The sequence below is a fragment of the Leptonotus elevatus genome, chromosome 2 (genome assembly GCF_054856555.1).
Source record: "Leptonotus elevatus isolate MCC_2025b chromosome 2, RoL_Lele_1.0, whole genome shotgun sequence".
NCBI classification, from domain to species: Eukaryota; Metazoa; Chordata; class Actinopteri; order Syngnathiformes; family Syngnathidae; genus Leptonotus; species Leptonotus elevatus.
In genome coordinates, this window is record NC_141240.1 from 16,066,604 (window position 1) to 16,081,689 (window position 15,086).

General features: G+C 39.0%; 1 protein-coding gene across 4 annotated transcripts in view; it reads left to right on the forward strand.

Annotated features, from left to right (window-relative positions):
- prkar2aa (protein kinase, cAMP-dependent, regulatory, type II, alpha A) overlaps positions 1–15,086 on the forward strand; it is a 39,057-nt gene that overhangs the window by 18,454 nt on the left and 5,517 nt on the right. For all 4 annotated transcript variants that reach the window (XM_086069922.1, XM_086069925.1, XM_086069923.1 and 1 more), the window contains 3 exons: positions 11,309–11,344; positions 13,970–14,106; positions 14,647–14,753. In XM_086069922.1, coding sequence (XP_085926048.1) covers positions 11,309–11,344; positions 13,970–14,106; positions 14,647–14,753 — 280 coding nt within the window. The remainder of the gene's footprint in view (positions 1–11,308; positions 11,345–13,969; positions 14,107–14,646; positions 14,754–15,086) is intronic.

Consider the following 15,086-nt stretch of genomic DNA (forward strand, 5'->3'; position numbering starts at 1 on the left):
CAGAGGCTGCAGTTACGCTTTAGGCCAGAGGTGGCAGTCACGAGTAAGAAAGTACTGAATTCCACAAAGCACCCTTAAAATGTTTCAAAAAAACAAAAAAAACAATTGTGTCCCAACTCGTTGTATTATATGAATAAACACACACACTTGCACTTGCAGTGTCTAGCCCAGGCTCCCTTACGCTGCATGTGTTGACCTGGATGTATGAGACCAATCTAATTAGACAAGATGGCTTACAGGGAGAACAGGTTATTATAGGCTTTAGCAGAACTGTCTTTGCCATTGCTAAGTAAATAGATTTAACATACTGGTAGGTGGAAGCCACTGCACTGAAAAGGCTAAACATGAATGGGGCAGGAGATACTGAATGAGAAACTATTCATTAAAATGAATAATTAGGTTAATAATTTAAGTTTGGTTCTATAATTTGTCTGTCTAAAGTATTAGTCGGATGAAAGATGTCCTTGATTTTGGGAACCCCTCTCCGCCTGCATAAGCCACCCACTTAACTGGTGTCAGATGGATTGTTTTTGTGATTTGTGAAACTCACAGGTAATGAGAATAAAGTAGACACGTGCTGCTTAACTGGGATTTTCCACATTGAGCGCTTGCACAGCAAAACATGCCTGTGCATTGGATTTCCACATTAAAGGACTGTATTTGATTGATTCCATTGTGGGGCAATGTCAGGAGTGCAGCGCTTTCTAAGACTAGCCTACTGATTCAGGATGAAGCTCAGCTTTTGTGAGCATGATTAAGGGTGTAGAGAGAGGTTACTTGTAGGTGAAAATGGCTTATTTCAAGGTTTTGGGGAAGACGGGGTTATTTTCTGTTGATACAAATTATGAATAGCAGATGCTATGTCGGATTAACCAAAGACAATTTATTTAGTTTGTTTATGGAGCAAAAAAAGAAATGACTTGTATAGGTAAATCAATTATAAGTGAAATTTGATAAACGCTGGTTAATTATTTTCCCCACTCTGCTTGGTACTTTCAATTTTGATTTTATGGACAGTCAACCCTGGCCTGTGGTATTGGTCACTTTTGTACACAATGCCAGTAAACTCCATCACAGAGGAATGTTAGTAAGCATGCATGCACACTGCCTTATTAGTAGGGTTAAGGCAGATGTGGTCTCGTCCACCATAGAATAATTTTAACCAGGCCCAGATGCAGATAATAATTTTTAAAAAATCAACACTTGATTATTTACTAGCTAACAGAGGGTCTAAATAATTCACCTCTTTTTGAAGTTAATTTGAATCCCGTCGAATGTGTTTGGTGCAGTCCCCATAGCTGGTACCAGCCACAGTTGCCATAGAAACTGCTGGCCTTGAACAGCTCGGAACCAGTCCCTCCCGCCCATGACTGTGATAGGCGGTAGCCTTGTTTCATTTTTATTTAGATAGTCAGAGGTCATGACTAGTCCACAGCACTTTCCTTTTCAAATGTTCTTTGTATGTATTTGCAAGATCTTAATGTGGTGTAATTGCTGATGTATGAGGAAAGTTGAGGTGTTTTTTTAAATTTATTTTTCAATGGAACAGAAGTTATGCAGGCAACTACAAGGCTATTGAATTTAATGACCCCGCTGTAAGCATATGCTTGAGTTTGAGGAGGTTTGGACTTCTTTTTGACTGTAAATGGTCATGTAATTGGAGACCAGCTTGGCCTTGTTTATGTTTCACCCCAGTGGTTTGACGAGCGCTTGTTCCAATTTCCTACCCACTGACTGTTCACAATTTTTTTCTGGAGCCTATTTTGTCGCACATTACATCTGGTGGTCAGATTTTGTCGTACTGGCACGCATTACACAATATTTATCCTGGGGTATTAAAAGTTTGTGTTATTATGTTCTGAGCTACTGGTTCAATGCTAGTAGTTGTATTGAGCCGAATAAAGCTGCAACCACGAGTAGAGCTGCTACAGCTTTGGCCTTTTCTCGAGCACTAACCAAGTAAGAAACATACGTTCTCTTCTTAGATGTGCTGGTTGATCATTTGGCCAACAGCGCAGGAGAAAACTTGAAGTTTGTGCCGTAGTTTGGGTTTGAAGTATAGTGGACTGTGCTATTCGCGGGAGATACGGCGAGTCTGGCTCGCGACTCACGAAAATCCACAATTTTCAGATTTTGATATGAGCATCACCATCAGTACCATCAATGATGATTAGTTTGCTAGTTGTGCTTGCTTTTCTTATAGCTATTTTTCACATGTTCAGTCGGTGAGGAAATTAACCCTTTGGGAACAGCAAACTATATTGCATTTATTGTATAATATAATGCAGTGGATTCTTCCGGTTGGGTGACAGTCACTCATGTAGTCTGCTATTGGTACTGATTGGTTATTCTTTATTCAAAGCTAATTAATTGGATTGTTCTTCCACTCAGTAATAGAAAGTGCAATGTTTGTCTTCTTTCCCATCTACCATACTGTACTTTAGATTCTAGCGCAGTCAGTACATAGATCTATGTACTGCAAGTAGAAAATTTGTGGTCACTGATGAAAAACTTGACACATTTTGGAGATCACTTTGACCCTACCTCTCTTGTGATGGATCTGAAAATCATTATGGTTTCTCCCATTGATTGACTTTGATGGGGGGCAAAAATGCCATATGTGTTGACAAGAAACGTACAATGCTTATTAAGAAATGGATTTCATCACTTGTATTGTCTTTAAGACACGCAAATTACCTAAACTCTCCCACTATAATAATGTATAATCACGGATGCTGTTTTTTGCATTGCTTTTATAACAAGAGCATTTTAAACATGGTGTCGTGCATTGATGGTGGGTGGGGAGTTGTATCTTGGAGATCTTGAAAGGCTGTCTGGTCCGTGAAGGTACTGCTTTGCTGTGGGGTTCTCCACTGCTATGTGACAACATGACATTTTTTCTTTGCTGGAAAGCAACATAACAGCAAGTTGTTGTTTTTTAATGTTGTGATTCAACGTTGGCCTTTCATCGTTTTTAATATTGTGATTCTACATTGGCCTTTAAAATAAAAGACCTAGAGTAACCCCTGACCTGGACGTGTTGTACAATAAATGCAATTGTTCCTCCTGCCAGTTATCAGTGATAATCTTGCATTATAGAAAAAAAAATAGGATTTAGATCTCGTCGTGGGAAAGGTTGAAGCAATGCACTGAATGCAATCTTACTTTGTGAGGGTGATGCATACCTGTCATGCAGACAGGCTGTAGTCAAAATAAATGCTAACCATCAGAGTATTGTTTTGTTTCAGAGCAAGTTAGATATTTCATTTTAATGCTCTACCTAGTCATTAGCGTCATGGATGAGCTAGAGGCAGGGTTAACCCTGCACTGGTTGTCAGCCATTCACAGGGCAAATACTGACAATCATTCAGACTCAAATTTACCTAAATGCCCTTTTACATGCATATTTTTGGAATGTATGAGGTTAACTAAAGGATCTACACAGAAGGAGAAAGGTGAGAACATGCTAATTTCACACAGGAAGGGCAGAGCCCGGATTGTAACTGCCAATCTCAGAACTGTGAAGAGGGATGCATTAACACAACCAACTGATCATAAATAATCCTAAATGCTAGCACTAGGGCAATGATCATATATCGATTGCAATGTGTACATTTCATCAGGTCCCAAACCTTGTGGAGAGAGAGTGGTGGCAATTAGAGTGAGATACTGGGAAAGTCGATGAGCGTGATAAGTGACCAGTGGAGAATGAGTGGGAGAGAGCACAAGAAACAATCTGTGGTTGGGAAAAAGATAAAGGCACAGTAAACAAGAGGGAATGTCTCCCACCCTTATTTGTTTTAGGACTTACTCTTCAGGGTCCATAGGGGGCTGTAGCCCCTCCCAGCTGGTGACCACTCAATCTCTTCCCAGTGGCTGACAAATGCATTTAAAAAATCTTGTGATACCAAACAGCTATTGATAGCATTATTAATTGTGTTGCAAAAAAGTGGTCGTCATAAAAGCTCTTCAACTGCAGCAAAGTGTTACAGAGTAGAATGTTACGGCGTCACATCACATTAGACACATTTTGTGAAAATCTTCTTCTTCTTTTTTTTTATGTTGCCAGTGAACAGCTGATGCAGAGCCTGGAAACATTTAGATGATGGAAAAAAATCTTCTAAATAACTCCACTGTGCTTCATCGTTTTTTGCTTAAGGCCACCTAAGCCACATCTTTCGCATTATTGCTATTCTGCTTTAGGATTACTGTTTTTAAAATACTTGAGTTGTAACCTCTGTTGCAATGACTCTAGTTCTCTAGTCTCTCTCTCGCTCTCTCTGTGTCTCTGTCTTTTTTTAATACATCCATTTGACTGTCAGATATGGTTCAAACAGAAAAGAAACTGTTCTGCTAAGGAAACATTACAGTGCAAATGTTTGTCTCATTACCCACTCAATGATCCCAAAATACTGTTGAACTACTTGTTTGCTCTGTCCATTAGGCAGATCCAAATTTGTTGGAATAGTAATAAGTGATACAAAGCTCGATATTTTGCTATGGTGGTCCTCAGGGATGAGTTAAAGATGCATTGCGGAGTTTAAATTTTATTTTTTATTTTTTTCAATTTTTTATGTATACATCATGCATGCTTCACCCATGCCTAGATGAGTGCAACTTTCACTGAGCAGCGGGCCGACCTGAAGAAGAAGCCATACCCTGCGGTAGCGGGAAGGCTGGGCACACATTTTCTTTTCATTCACGCTTTTTCCGCGGGGCAAACTGGGAAATTTAGTGCCAACATTTTAAAATCTGAATGATTCCGATTCCAGGTTATTGATATCCAAAACTTGCGTTAGCTCCTTCGAACAGACGGTTGTTTTGATCACGCGGGTGCTGCATGCTACATCCAGACGCTGCTGGGTGGAAGAGCACGAGCAGTGGCTGGAATGGACTGCTTGTATATAAGTGCTAATAGCCAAGATTTTGGATGTAGTCCGATAAGAATCCGATATTGACTGATGTCCGATATCAATATCGGATCGGGACACTGTGTTGGCCATTCTTGGTGCTGAATTGTTATGATTTGAAATCGTTGTAGTTGATGCAGAGATGTTTAGAGTAGTCAAAAGTTGCTTAAAAATAATATGACTTGATTTAACTTGAGTGTGAGGGGAAAAAAGGAAGAACAAAAATTACTATTAAGTGCTGAGTAACTGGTGAGTAACTTTTCTTTTCTTTTTTCTTTTTTAATTCTAAGCAAGAATGTCAAGTCAAATAAAAATAGATAAAATATGAATCTGAAAATTTAGATAAAAAAAAAAAGATAAATAAAATGAAACAAATAATCCAGTGGCCAGGAAAAAAAAGTCCCAATCAAAATATGGTTGTATAGCTTCTTTTCCCCAAGCTGTTTAGTGTGTGATGTTTAATTATATCTTGTATTGAAATCCATGCTTTTAATTTGGAAGACTGCTCTGTATTTTCGTTTCCTGTTTCACGTTCTCCGTTCTCACCCTTTTTTAACTGGGATGTGGTTGTGCTCAGAAATACAGTGCTCAGCATACAGTGCTGCGCAAAAGTTTTTGAACCTATTGAGCAATTTGGATTTTCCAATAGTTTCAACCTTATTTTGTTGTTCAATCTGAACCATTACATTTTATATGAAATATCAGGTGTAGGTTTAGCATTTCAATGCATTGTTCTTTTTAAAAAATCAATTGTGTAGTCCAAACTAAATTAAAAAGAGTTTTTGGTTCATTCATGTAGGTGCAAAAGTAACTGAACCCTGAGCTCCATTGCTAAAAACAAGCAGTCAAGTAGGATCAGGTAGGACAAATTGGTAGCTAAGCTAACCACTGATTGGACCAATGAAATGAGAGAGGTTTAGTGAAGAAATTGTGCTGACTGAAACAGAGACAAAACCACATCACTTTAGTCTTACCCAGGTGAACCCATACAGGTCAGTCATGCTGAGAGGAAGAAAAATCTCAGGGGACCTCAGGAAGTGGGTAGTGACCGTACATCTGTCTGGGGAAAGCTATAAAGTCGTCAAAAAAAAAAGAAGAGCTTCCTCATTCCACTGTGAAGCAGATCATCTGCAACTAGAGAACACTGAAAATTACTACATTCCAGCCTAGAAGTGGATGACCTTCTAAAATATCACCAAGACCCACAAGATAAATGGTACTTCAGGTGAAAGCCAACGTGTGCATCACATTGAGGGATTTGCAGACCTCTTTTGCTGCATCTGAGAAACATGTGTATGCTTCAAGAATCAGAAGAAAAGTCCATCGACAAGGCTTTCATGGAAGGCTTGCCAGGTAGAAGCCTCTGCTCACAAAAAAAGATCAAAGCTGCCCATCTCAACTTTGCCAGCGAGTACCTAGACAAACCTGAAGCTTTTTGGAAGTCCCTTCTGTGGACAGATGAGTCCAAAATTGAACTGTTTGGGCACAACTAAACCAATCATGTTTGGTGAAAAGTCAACACTGCATACCAGCAAACACAAACTTTTTAACAGCACTGTATATGAGTACACCCCCTACGAAAAATGTAAAAATTGTATTCAATATCTCAATGAACATAAGAACAATTTCCCAAATTTTGACAAAATGTTTTGTGTAGAATATGTGCTTAATTTACAACATGAAAGTAAGGTTTATAATAGAATGCATAGATTATCAAATCTTCAGTTTAATCAAATGATCGTAACTAATGCAAAAAATGTATGTATCCTGCAACAAAAACGACTATATTTAGTATTTTCTAATAATAATAATTTTTTTATAATTTTCTAGGATTTCCATGACTTTTATGGATAGCAACATGTCTGCCTAGAATTAGGAATAATACTTTTTTTGTATGCACTAATTAACAAATCTTGTTTGCAATCAATGGCCCACATTTGTGGGGGCATTTTGTTGTGTAGTATCCCGTAGAAAATATTATTTCTGAAAGGAAACTAAAGGTGTTCTTGCAAATCTAGTGGGGTGTACTCATTTATGTTGAGCACTGTAACCTACCACCACATTCAAATCACATGCTTTGTTGACCACATTTATTGATCAAGTATAGACTGAGGTTTCAGTAGTATTTGCCCCAAAAGATGCCCATTGACAGTTACTTATGACTATAAAATAGGGCTAATGTTGTAAGCCCAGCCAAAATGACAACAAAAGCACCTGCAACTTACTGCAAGGTGTTGTCCTCCCACCGGCCGAGATTTAGGAGCGGGCTCGAATTTTAATGTTTGGTCAGACACAGACAAGCAAAGCAGGAATCAGGATGATGAAGTTGTTTTTACAAGTCATTTTGACAAGTCTGCAAAAACGTGTCTGTTCCTAGAGTGTTGCTTTAAAATTAACGGACACGTTTTTATTTCCATGCATGTTGTTTTTGCTTTTCTATTAAGCACATATCAGGAGTACGTATTTATCACCCCCCAATCAATGCCATCAGTGTTCACATCCTGGAGTTCCTCCTTCATCCGCCCATGTGAGTCTCTTTGTCCACGTGCCTTTAATATTTTCTGGTTGTTCAGTACAACTTTTCATCTTCTTTCTTTGCCATAAGGAGCTCACTGTTGACATTTTTACAATGTCTGCTATCAACTACCTAATGTGTCAAATTTCCATTTTGGCTCCCTCATCTATTTTCTCTCTAACAGTTCTGATATGGCACATGGTGAGTGTACGCTGCGGGAGGGGGACAGATAGCGAGAGCTTGTGAGGGGGATGGTGGGGAAGGAGGAAAGGGGAAATGGAGGGATGAGTTGCCACTTGTTACAAGCAAGACATTGGAGAAGGGAGTTGGATGCGGCTAAGAAACGACGAGGAGAGGGTGAACGGGGTAGGGTTGTTATGGCAATGAGATCCTTTTTGTGTTAGGTTGCCACGGCAACTTCAGGCGTACATTTCATACAGCCACCAGCATCGCCACGTTGCCACAAACACCACACAAACGCATGACTGTAGGGAGAGCACTTAACACTTTGCACACGCAGACTCGTGCACCCACACAACTGAACACACATGCAATGTGACCAGAAATATTTCCAGCACTGCATTCATGCAATATACAATGTGTGTTCAACACCAGGCCTGAACATATTGTGGTGGTTAGCCGACTTTAATTTTCATAAGTTACGCTGAGTAACCTTTTTTTTCCCTCCAGAAATATGTTACTCAGTGCTATTCTTATTTAGTAACTACCTATTATCAACAAAGAAGACTCAACAATAGACAGGGCACTTATCCACAGTGCCAGTAGTATATTCTCTATTCCAACATATGATCAAAAACGATTATCATCTGTACAAGTCTCAATTTTAACTTGGGCCAAGTGCAAAAAATATGAGAGAATGCAAGCATGAAGGATGCTATAATTGTTAGTCTGTGAGAATGGAATAGCTTTATGATATAGGTGGGGAAGTAGTGAGAAAAGCAGGATTGGACACACTTAATTGATATGATGGCAGGTTACCTAACTCACTTATAAGGTTAGACAAGTAGTTATTTTATTCTGCCATCCCATCTCTATTGCTTTTTTGTTATATTCTTGTATAATGCTCGCTCAGGTGTTGTGCAATGTGTTTAGTGTTGAACTAGCCAATAGTTTTGAAATTCATCAATCAATATTTCCCTAACACAATTTCGAAAGAAAAATATACCGGTACCTTGGGTGATCCCACCTGCAATTGTTGCTATAAATAAGTTGAATCTAGTTCGCCTCTTAAACGTTGAATAATAGTATGAAGATTAGGAAGACTCGTAGAAAGAAGTGTGAGACTCTCACCCTTTTTCATGCGAGTGAGGAAAGTGGCGTGTATGTATGATTATGTTCCAGTCTCTCAGCTTCACAGTCCAGATCTAATGGGATCTGACAGGATGGTAATACGGTAGCAGTACACCCTTAATGTGTGTCTATGTGACATGTGTCGCAACGGAGAGCCATGTCCCCTCTGGCCTGCAACAATGTCGGCATTATCAAGCAAGTGTATGTGGGTTAGTTGGCTCTCAACTTTACACATATTCACCCTAATGTAGGGGTGGGCGATATGGGCTGCAAAAAAATGTATCTTGATTCCTGCTATATATATATATATATATATTTTTTTTTTTTTAACTCTTAATGATATTTTGATGATATTCTACGGCATTTTTGAACAACTCTTGTTCTTATTTTTAATTTAATATATTAAATTGAATGTGCTTTTTATTTTAATTTGCTTCATATATCTTCTGCAAAACATTTTAAAATGTGAATGTTACGGCAATGTTTAAAGAGGAAAAACATTATTATGTGCAGACTATGTAGGGCGTTTTCATTGATTTTTGTGCATATTTGTCAATTAAATTTGTCTTATCATTCCATAATGACAGATACCATCACATTTTGAGCTGCACTAAGTACTCGTCCGCCACTGCCAACTACTACAGCAATCAGAACGACAAAAGGTGTTTACTACAGTAGTCAGAATGGATTTTATTTTTATTTTTTATTTTTTTTTGCTACATGGTGATATGATGGTGGGACAAACTGACGGTAAGAGAGACTCTGGTCAACTTTTACCCGCTCGCATTATAGCGGCGTTGATGAAGCCTCATCAATGTTAACCTGCGTTGTCAATGATACAGTTTGTGTTCGCTCAATTTGGTGAAGGTTTTTCTTAGTGTGTTGCTTTACTTATCTTTTCTTGAGCGGTAGTTGTGGTACTTGTGGAGTTGCGTAATCCTCCATATGTTTTGTGGTGAAACAAGCGTCGGCGAATTGCTCTTTTCCAGCACGTTATGATGTTCTTTTGGTCTTGTCGACCCCGAATAATTTCCAGACTTATGTCTTGCTATTAAATTACTCGCTCGGACAAGAGACTTCTTCAACTCCATTTCCTGACTTTAAAACACTGCAGTCTTCTGCTCTGCTGTCGTCCTCCAGGTCACTTGACTGAATCCTGCCCACTGATTTGCCGAATGAGGTCTTTCATCACTTCTTCCTACTTTGCAGCCAATTAATGGAGCCATTCTTTTTCTTTTCAGGACAGTATTAATATTCGATAACGTAAAATTGGATATCGTGAAAGCAACATTGACGATAATATCGATGACGATAATTATCGCCCACTCTTATATATAATTATTTATTATACATTATAAAAACACATTGGAATTATCACCCAAAAAAAAGATCGTCAAATCAATGCACATCTAGATGTCCACACGCGCACACCCTCTTTTGAATGGCCTCTTCATTATTCCTGATTTATATTCATATCCAGCAGTGTCCGTCCTAGACACTACAGCTTAATAAATACTCCGGTCAAGGGTGCAGCACTCAAGTTACAAGCTCAAAATTTGCATTTCCTCAAATAATTGACTCCGCTCTAATAGACACTATGCTCCAGGTCACCAAGTGCCATGGCTGAGTCGCTAAGAACGCTGCCTGGCGCTATGAGGATCCCAGTTGGAACCCATGGGTGTTGTACCAGAACTCTAAAACTGCTCTCCGGCTCCCACAAGCTGTCCCCCTGTGCTCCAGTTTTCTGTCCTCTGTCAACTTTGAATACTGAGTGTGATTGTTTTCGGCCCGTCAATATTCAATATCACTTATCCAGTACAGGGTTATGTGATGGGGAGGGTCCTATCGAGTGTGAATTTAATCCGTTAATGAGATTGTGAAGCCACTGAAAAATAATGTTTTATTTGAGTGTAATTAGGTGTTGCTGTCAGAGCATGTTTGTTAGTTTTGCCTGTGTTTGTGTTCAACTTTAATTTCTATGTATCTTTCTCTATGGCCAGTATCATTATGACTCACTGTCTACATTTTCAGCCCTTTTTGCTTTGTGTGTGGGGGGGGGGGTGTAAATGCTACTTTTTTTTAGAGCGATAACAGTTTGAGTATTCACGCTTAAATACTTAAAGATACCAATTACCGATTCCACTAATACTACATAAAATGCACATGATGATTCACCTGAGGGAGGGAGGGAGGGAGGGAGGGAGGGAGGGAGGGAGGGAGGGAGGGAAGGAAGAGAAAGGGAAAGGGAAAGGGAAAGGGAGGGAGGCCGGGACGGAGTGTGTGAGTGTGACTGTGAGAGAGAGGACAGAGAGAGCGAGAGAGGGGGAGAGGTGAACCTTTCCTCCCAAAAATATCTGGACCTTTTACATCTCTAATTGAGAACCTCTGCCTTATACCTATACATGGTATCGGTACTTTCCCATCCCTACTTTTTAAATTCCATTTCCCCCACTTACAATTGCACTGTATATTGTTAAACATACTACCCAGGTAACACAGAAGATGTCTTAATATTTGTATGTTTAAACACAATGATGTTCATTTGCTCCTCCCCATTCTTATCTGTTTGCAGCCCCACCACCAAGCAGATTCAACAGAAGAGTGTCAGGTGAGATTCCTGTTTGTGTGTCAGTGCATGCCTACGAGTTCACTATTGTATCTTTGACGTCATGTCCCTTAAGGGCTAGTCACAATGACTACGATATTGCATACTTCATTGGGTAACAGGCCTTTTTGCAGTATGTGCACGTATTGTGTTGACCATGCACGTCAAATACAAGTAGCAGATATTGACAGCCTCCGTCACTGGCCTGTTTTGAACCAATGAGTCTATATGCGTAGGCTGTGTCTTGTCTGCACAGCCTTATTACAATCTCCAGAAGTATTTGGGCAGTGACAGTTTGGGGATTTTTTATTTTATTCATACAGCATCACAGTGGATTCGAAGTGATGATGTTTGAAATGTAGGCTTACAGCTTTTTATTTAAAAGATTCCATACACAACATTTGCTTGCCATTTAAAAGTACTTCCATTTTCAGGGGTATTGGACAGTATTTGGACAGTTAACACTTACAAATATAGCCATATTGGCCATCATTTTTTAATTGGATGTGTCGTCATTTTTCCACGACGCGCCAACGCCATGGGATAGCTGACGTCGGATTGGTGTATCACAAGGCCTTTTCATTTCATTGTACTGTCCATACATACAGTATGAGTAATTGACTTGTCAGCCTTAGTGGAGAGCAGCTGCACTTTGGTTAGGTTGTTGGTGTGTCAGCTGATTTCTATCTTTACTACTGCTGTTGATTCTGATGCCTATTCCCCAGCTTTATAGTGGCTTCAATTAGACTGAGTACCGTAAACCTTTTTTTTGTACAACTGTACCTGGTAGAACAGTCACAAATTCTCATAATGTAATTTAAAAAAAATTATTCAAACAAACTAGGGGGCTGCATTTCACTATTAATCAATTATTAAATATGTATACACAATAAATAAATCAGGTCAGACTTGCAGATTTGCTGCCACCAAGTTCAGGAAAATAAAGTGCTTATATTATAAAGGGGAAAACAAAGTTTTATGACTTCAAGATCACAAACCAACAGGTGGCATTAAACAATTAATTTCTATGAAAAGAAAAAAGAAAAGAAAATACATTTTAATTAATCAGAAACCTGTACCCGGGTGATGGTTATTCAACTGGTCTTTTTGCGAATGTCTTATATATTGGAATTGTTGAAACAGGATTTCTACTTTCCACATCCACTATAAAATGCCGAACACTTACCTTTAAAAGTGGCATCATGAATTCATAAGATGTAGACATATTTTGAATTGGTGTCTCGTAGGTTTGCAGTAATTGCAAGGCCATTTTATTATATAATATGGCTCATTTGAGGCCACTTTTGAACCAGAACTGATGTACTGTATTAAGATAAACTAATAAAGTTATAGTCGGGGGAAATGTTTCTAGATGTGTCTGTGTTAATGATCTGTAACTCTTACGAGGCAAAAACAAGTTGACATGGGCAGAATTTCAAGCGTCTTACCAAGAATATGCCTTGTGTTCAATGCAGCTCCATTTTTTGCCTACTTGTGTACTGTAATTTCTCGAGAATAGCACACACTCGTACTTTATACACCCCCCCCCCCCCCCCCCAAAGCTGATTTTCCTTTGTACTCGTGTATTACCAGTATGGTTTCCCTGGTTTGCTGCCATCCATGCTCAGAAATTAAAGTATTATCTATCCCGTATATTAATTTGATAGATCGGGGTTTGCTGTGCTCAGCCTCACACACCTTTTTTTTATGGAAGGAGAAGTTCTCTTATCTTGCTAACAGTTTTGGCTGCCTATACTTGAGCTTTCCTCTGACCTGCTTCCTGGTGTGCGACAGAAGTCTCGTCACCTGGATATGCACCAATGTTTACAGAGTGGTGAGAGCATTGTGAAATGGTGACGTGACTTCTTGGTGTATGAGTAAGCAACCCAGTTTTATACAAAACAGGAGATTAGGTCAAAAATGTTTTTATTTACGGCCGTTTCCATGTTCCGCTCACCCCGTTTTGGGAAAAATCCACTCTTAAGGCCATCATGATTGGTGGTGAACAACGAAAATTATGTATTTATAGATTTGTAGCATGAAGCATTACATGAGATTGGAATGAAAGCACACCTTTTTCACAACCCTTAGATACGGATTAACAGTCCATCCAATGAGATATATTTTTGTTATTTTGCTTATAATCATGTATAATGCCTCCCCTCAATTTTGGATGTATACATTTTTAATGTGTGTTATCCTCGAGAAATTATGGCAATAATTCTCAATGTTCATTGACGTCCAACTAAAATACCAGACCAATGACAGTCTAGGCTAATGCCGTATTTTCACAGCTAAACAATATTCAGTAAGACTTTTAATTCATGCAGAAATGAATGCAGTGCGAATGTTTCTGTGAGAGTGGTGATCTCTCTAGAATTACCTGATGCCAGTTGACTGTGTACACAAGTAAACGATGAATACAATACAAGACCTGTTATACACAAAGGAATGCTTTAGTTAGCTTACTGCCTGATTTAACTAGAGGTTTGTTTACCTTACAAATTCACTAAAGACTCATCTTGAATAAAACCATATTTGCATATCAAATAATGTAGAATATTTTTTTCTTGAGTAATTGATACTGTGTATTTTAGTACATCTAATCAAATATGCATATCCCTCTAGTGTGTGCAGAGGCATTCAATCCAGATGAGGATGATGAGGACACAGAGCCCAGAGTGGTTCATCCAAAAACAGATCAACAGCGCTGCAGACTGCAGGAGGCCTGTCGGGACATCTTGCTCTTCAAAACACTGGACCAGGTAAATAATAGGAAGGATGACTTGGCATGCATGCGCATTGGTGTCAAAAAGCTAGTCCCCTTTACCCTGTGTTCCTTTTTGTGTCCTTTATCATTAATGTCATAGTAAAAACTCCTGAGATCCGTCCATGTGTGGGATTTTCCAAAAATTATGAATGTGTTTATTTACATCTGCTTTGGCTTGAAATGAATAAGAATGTATGTTCCCAGTGTGAACCGCAGTGGTATCACAATGATAAATGATTGTGTTCAACCTGTACCCCAGGAATAGCATGATTGTCTTCAGAATGCATATTCTTATGAAACATGGAAAATTTCACTAAATGTGAATTTAAAAATAAAAATGCCCTCACCCCCACCCCTTTACACACATGCCTCTTTGAGAAAACATAGTTTGTTTGTCCTCCCGCCAGGGGCCTTACTCACATGAGCGATATGCCTTTTTTAAGCTTCTCGTTCAATTCCACTGTTGCTCCTTGTTTCTCTCTTTTTTTCTTTTTTTTGTGTGTCACCTTTCTTGTCCTTCTCATCCCAACTTCAGGAGCAGTTCTCTGAAGTGCTGGACGCAATGTTTGAATTACGGGTTCAGCCCCAAGAGCATGTGATTGACCAGGGAGATGATGGGGATAACTTCTACGTCATAGATCGGTAAAGATACCAATAGTGTCACGTTTTCACAGTTTTATCTGTCAAATGGGAAGTCAAGTCAACGATTTTCTTACAATATTATGTTCTATGCGCCCCCACTAGCCTAAACACGGCATTCTGATTTGAATATGACAATATGAATATTTGACTTTACTTCCCCTTTAAGGTTAGTACAGCACAAAACTGTTAGACCACATAGCACCAAGAGGGCATGCACACTCCTAACTGTTTACTAAAAAAAAAAAATAATAATAATAAGGGTGAAGGACTTGCCAAATGAGCAAAATCAAAAGTACCATAGTTTTAAAGGTTATTGCTTTCCCGACCCCTGCC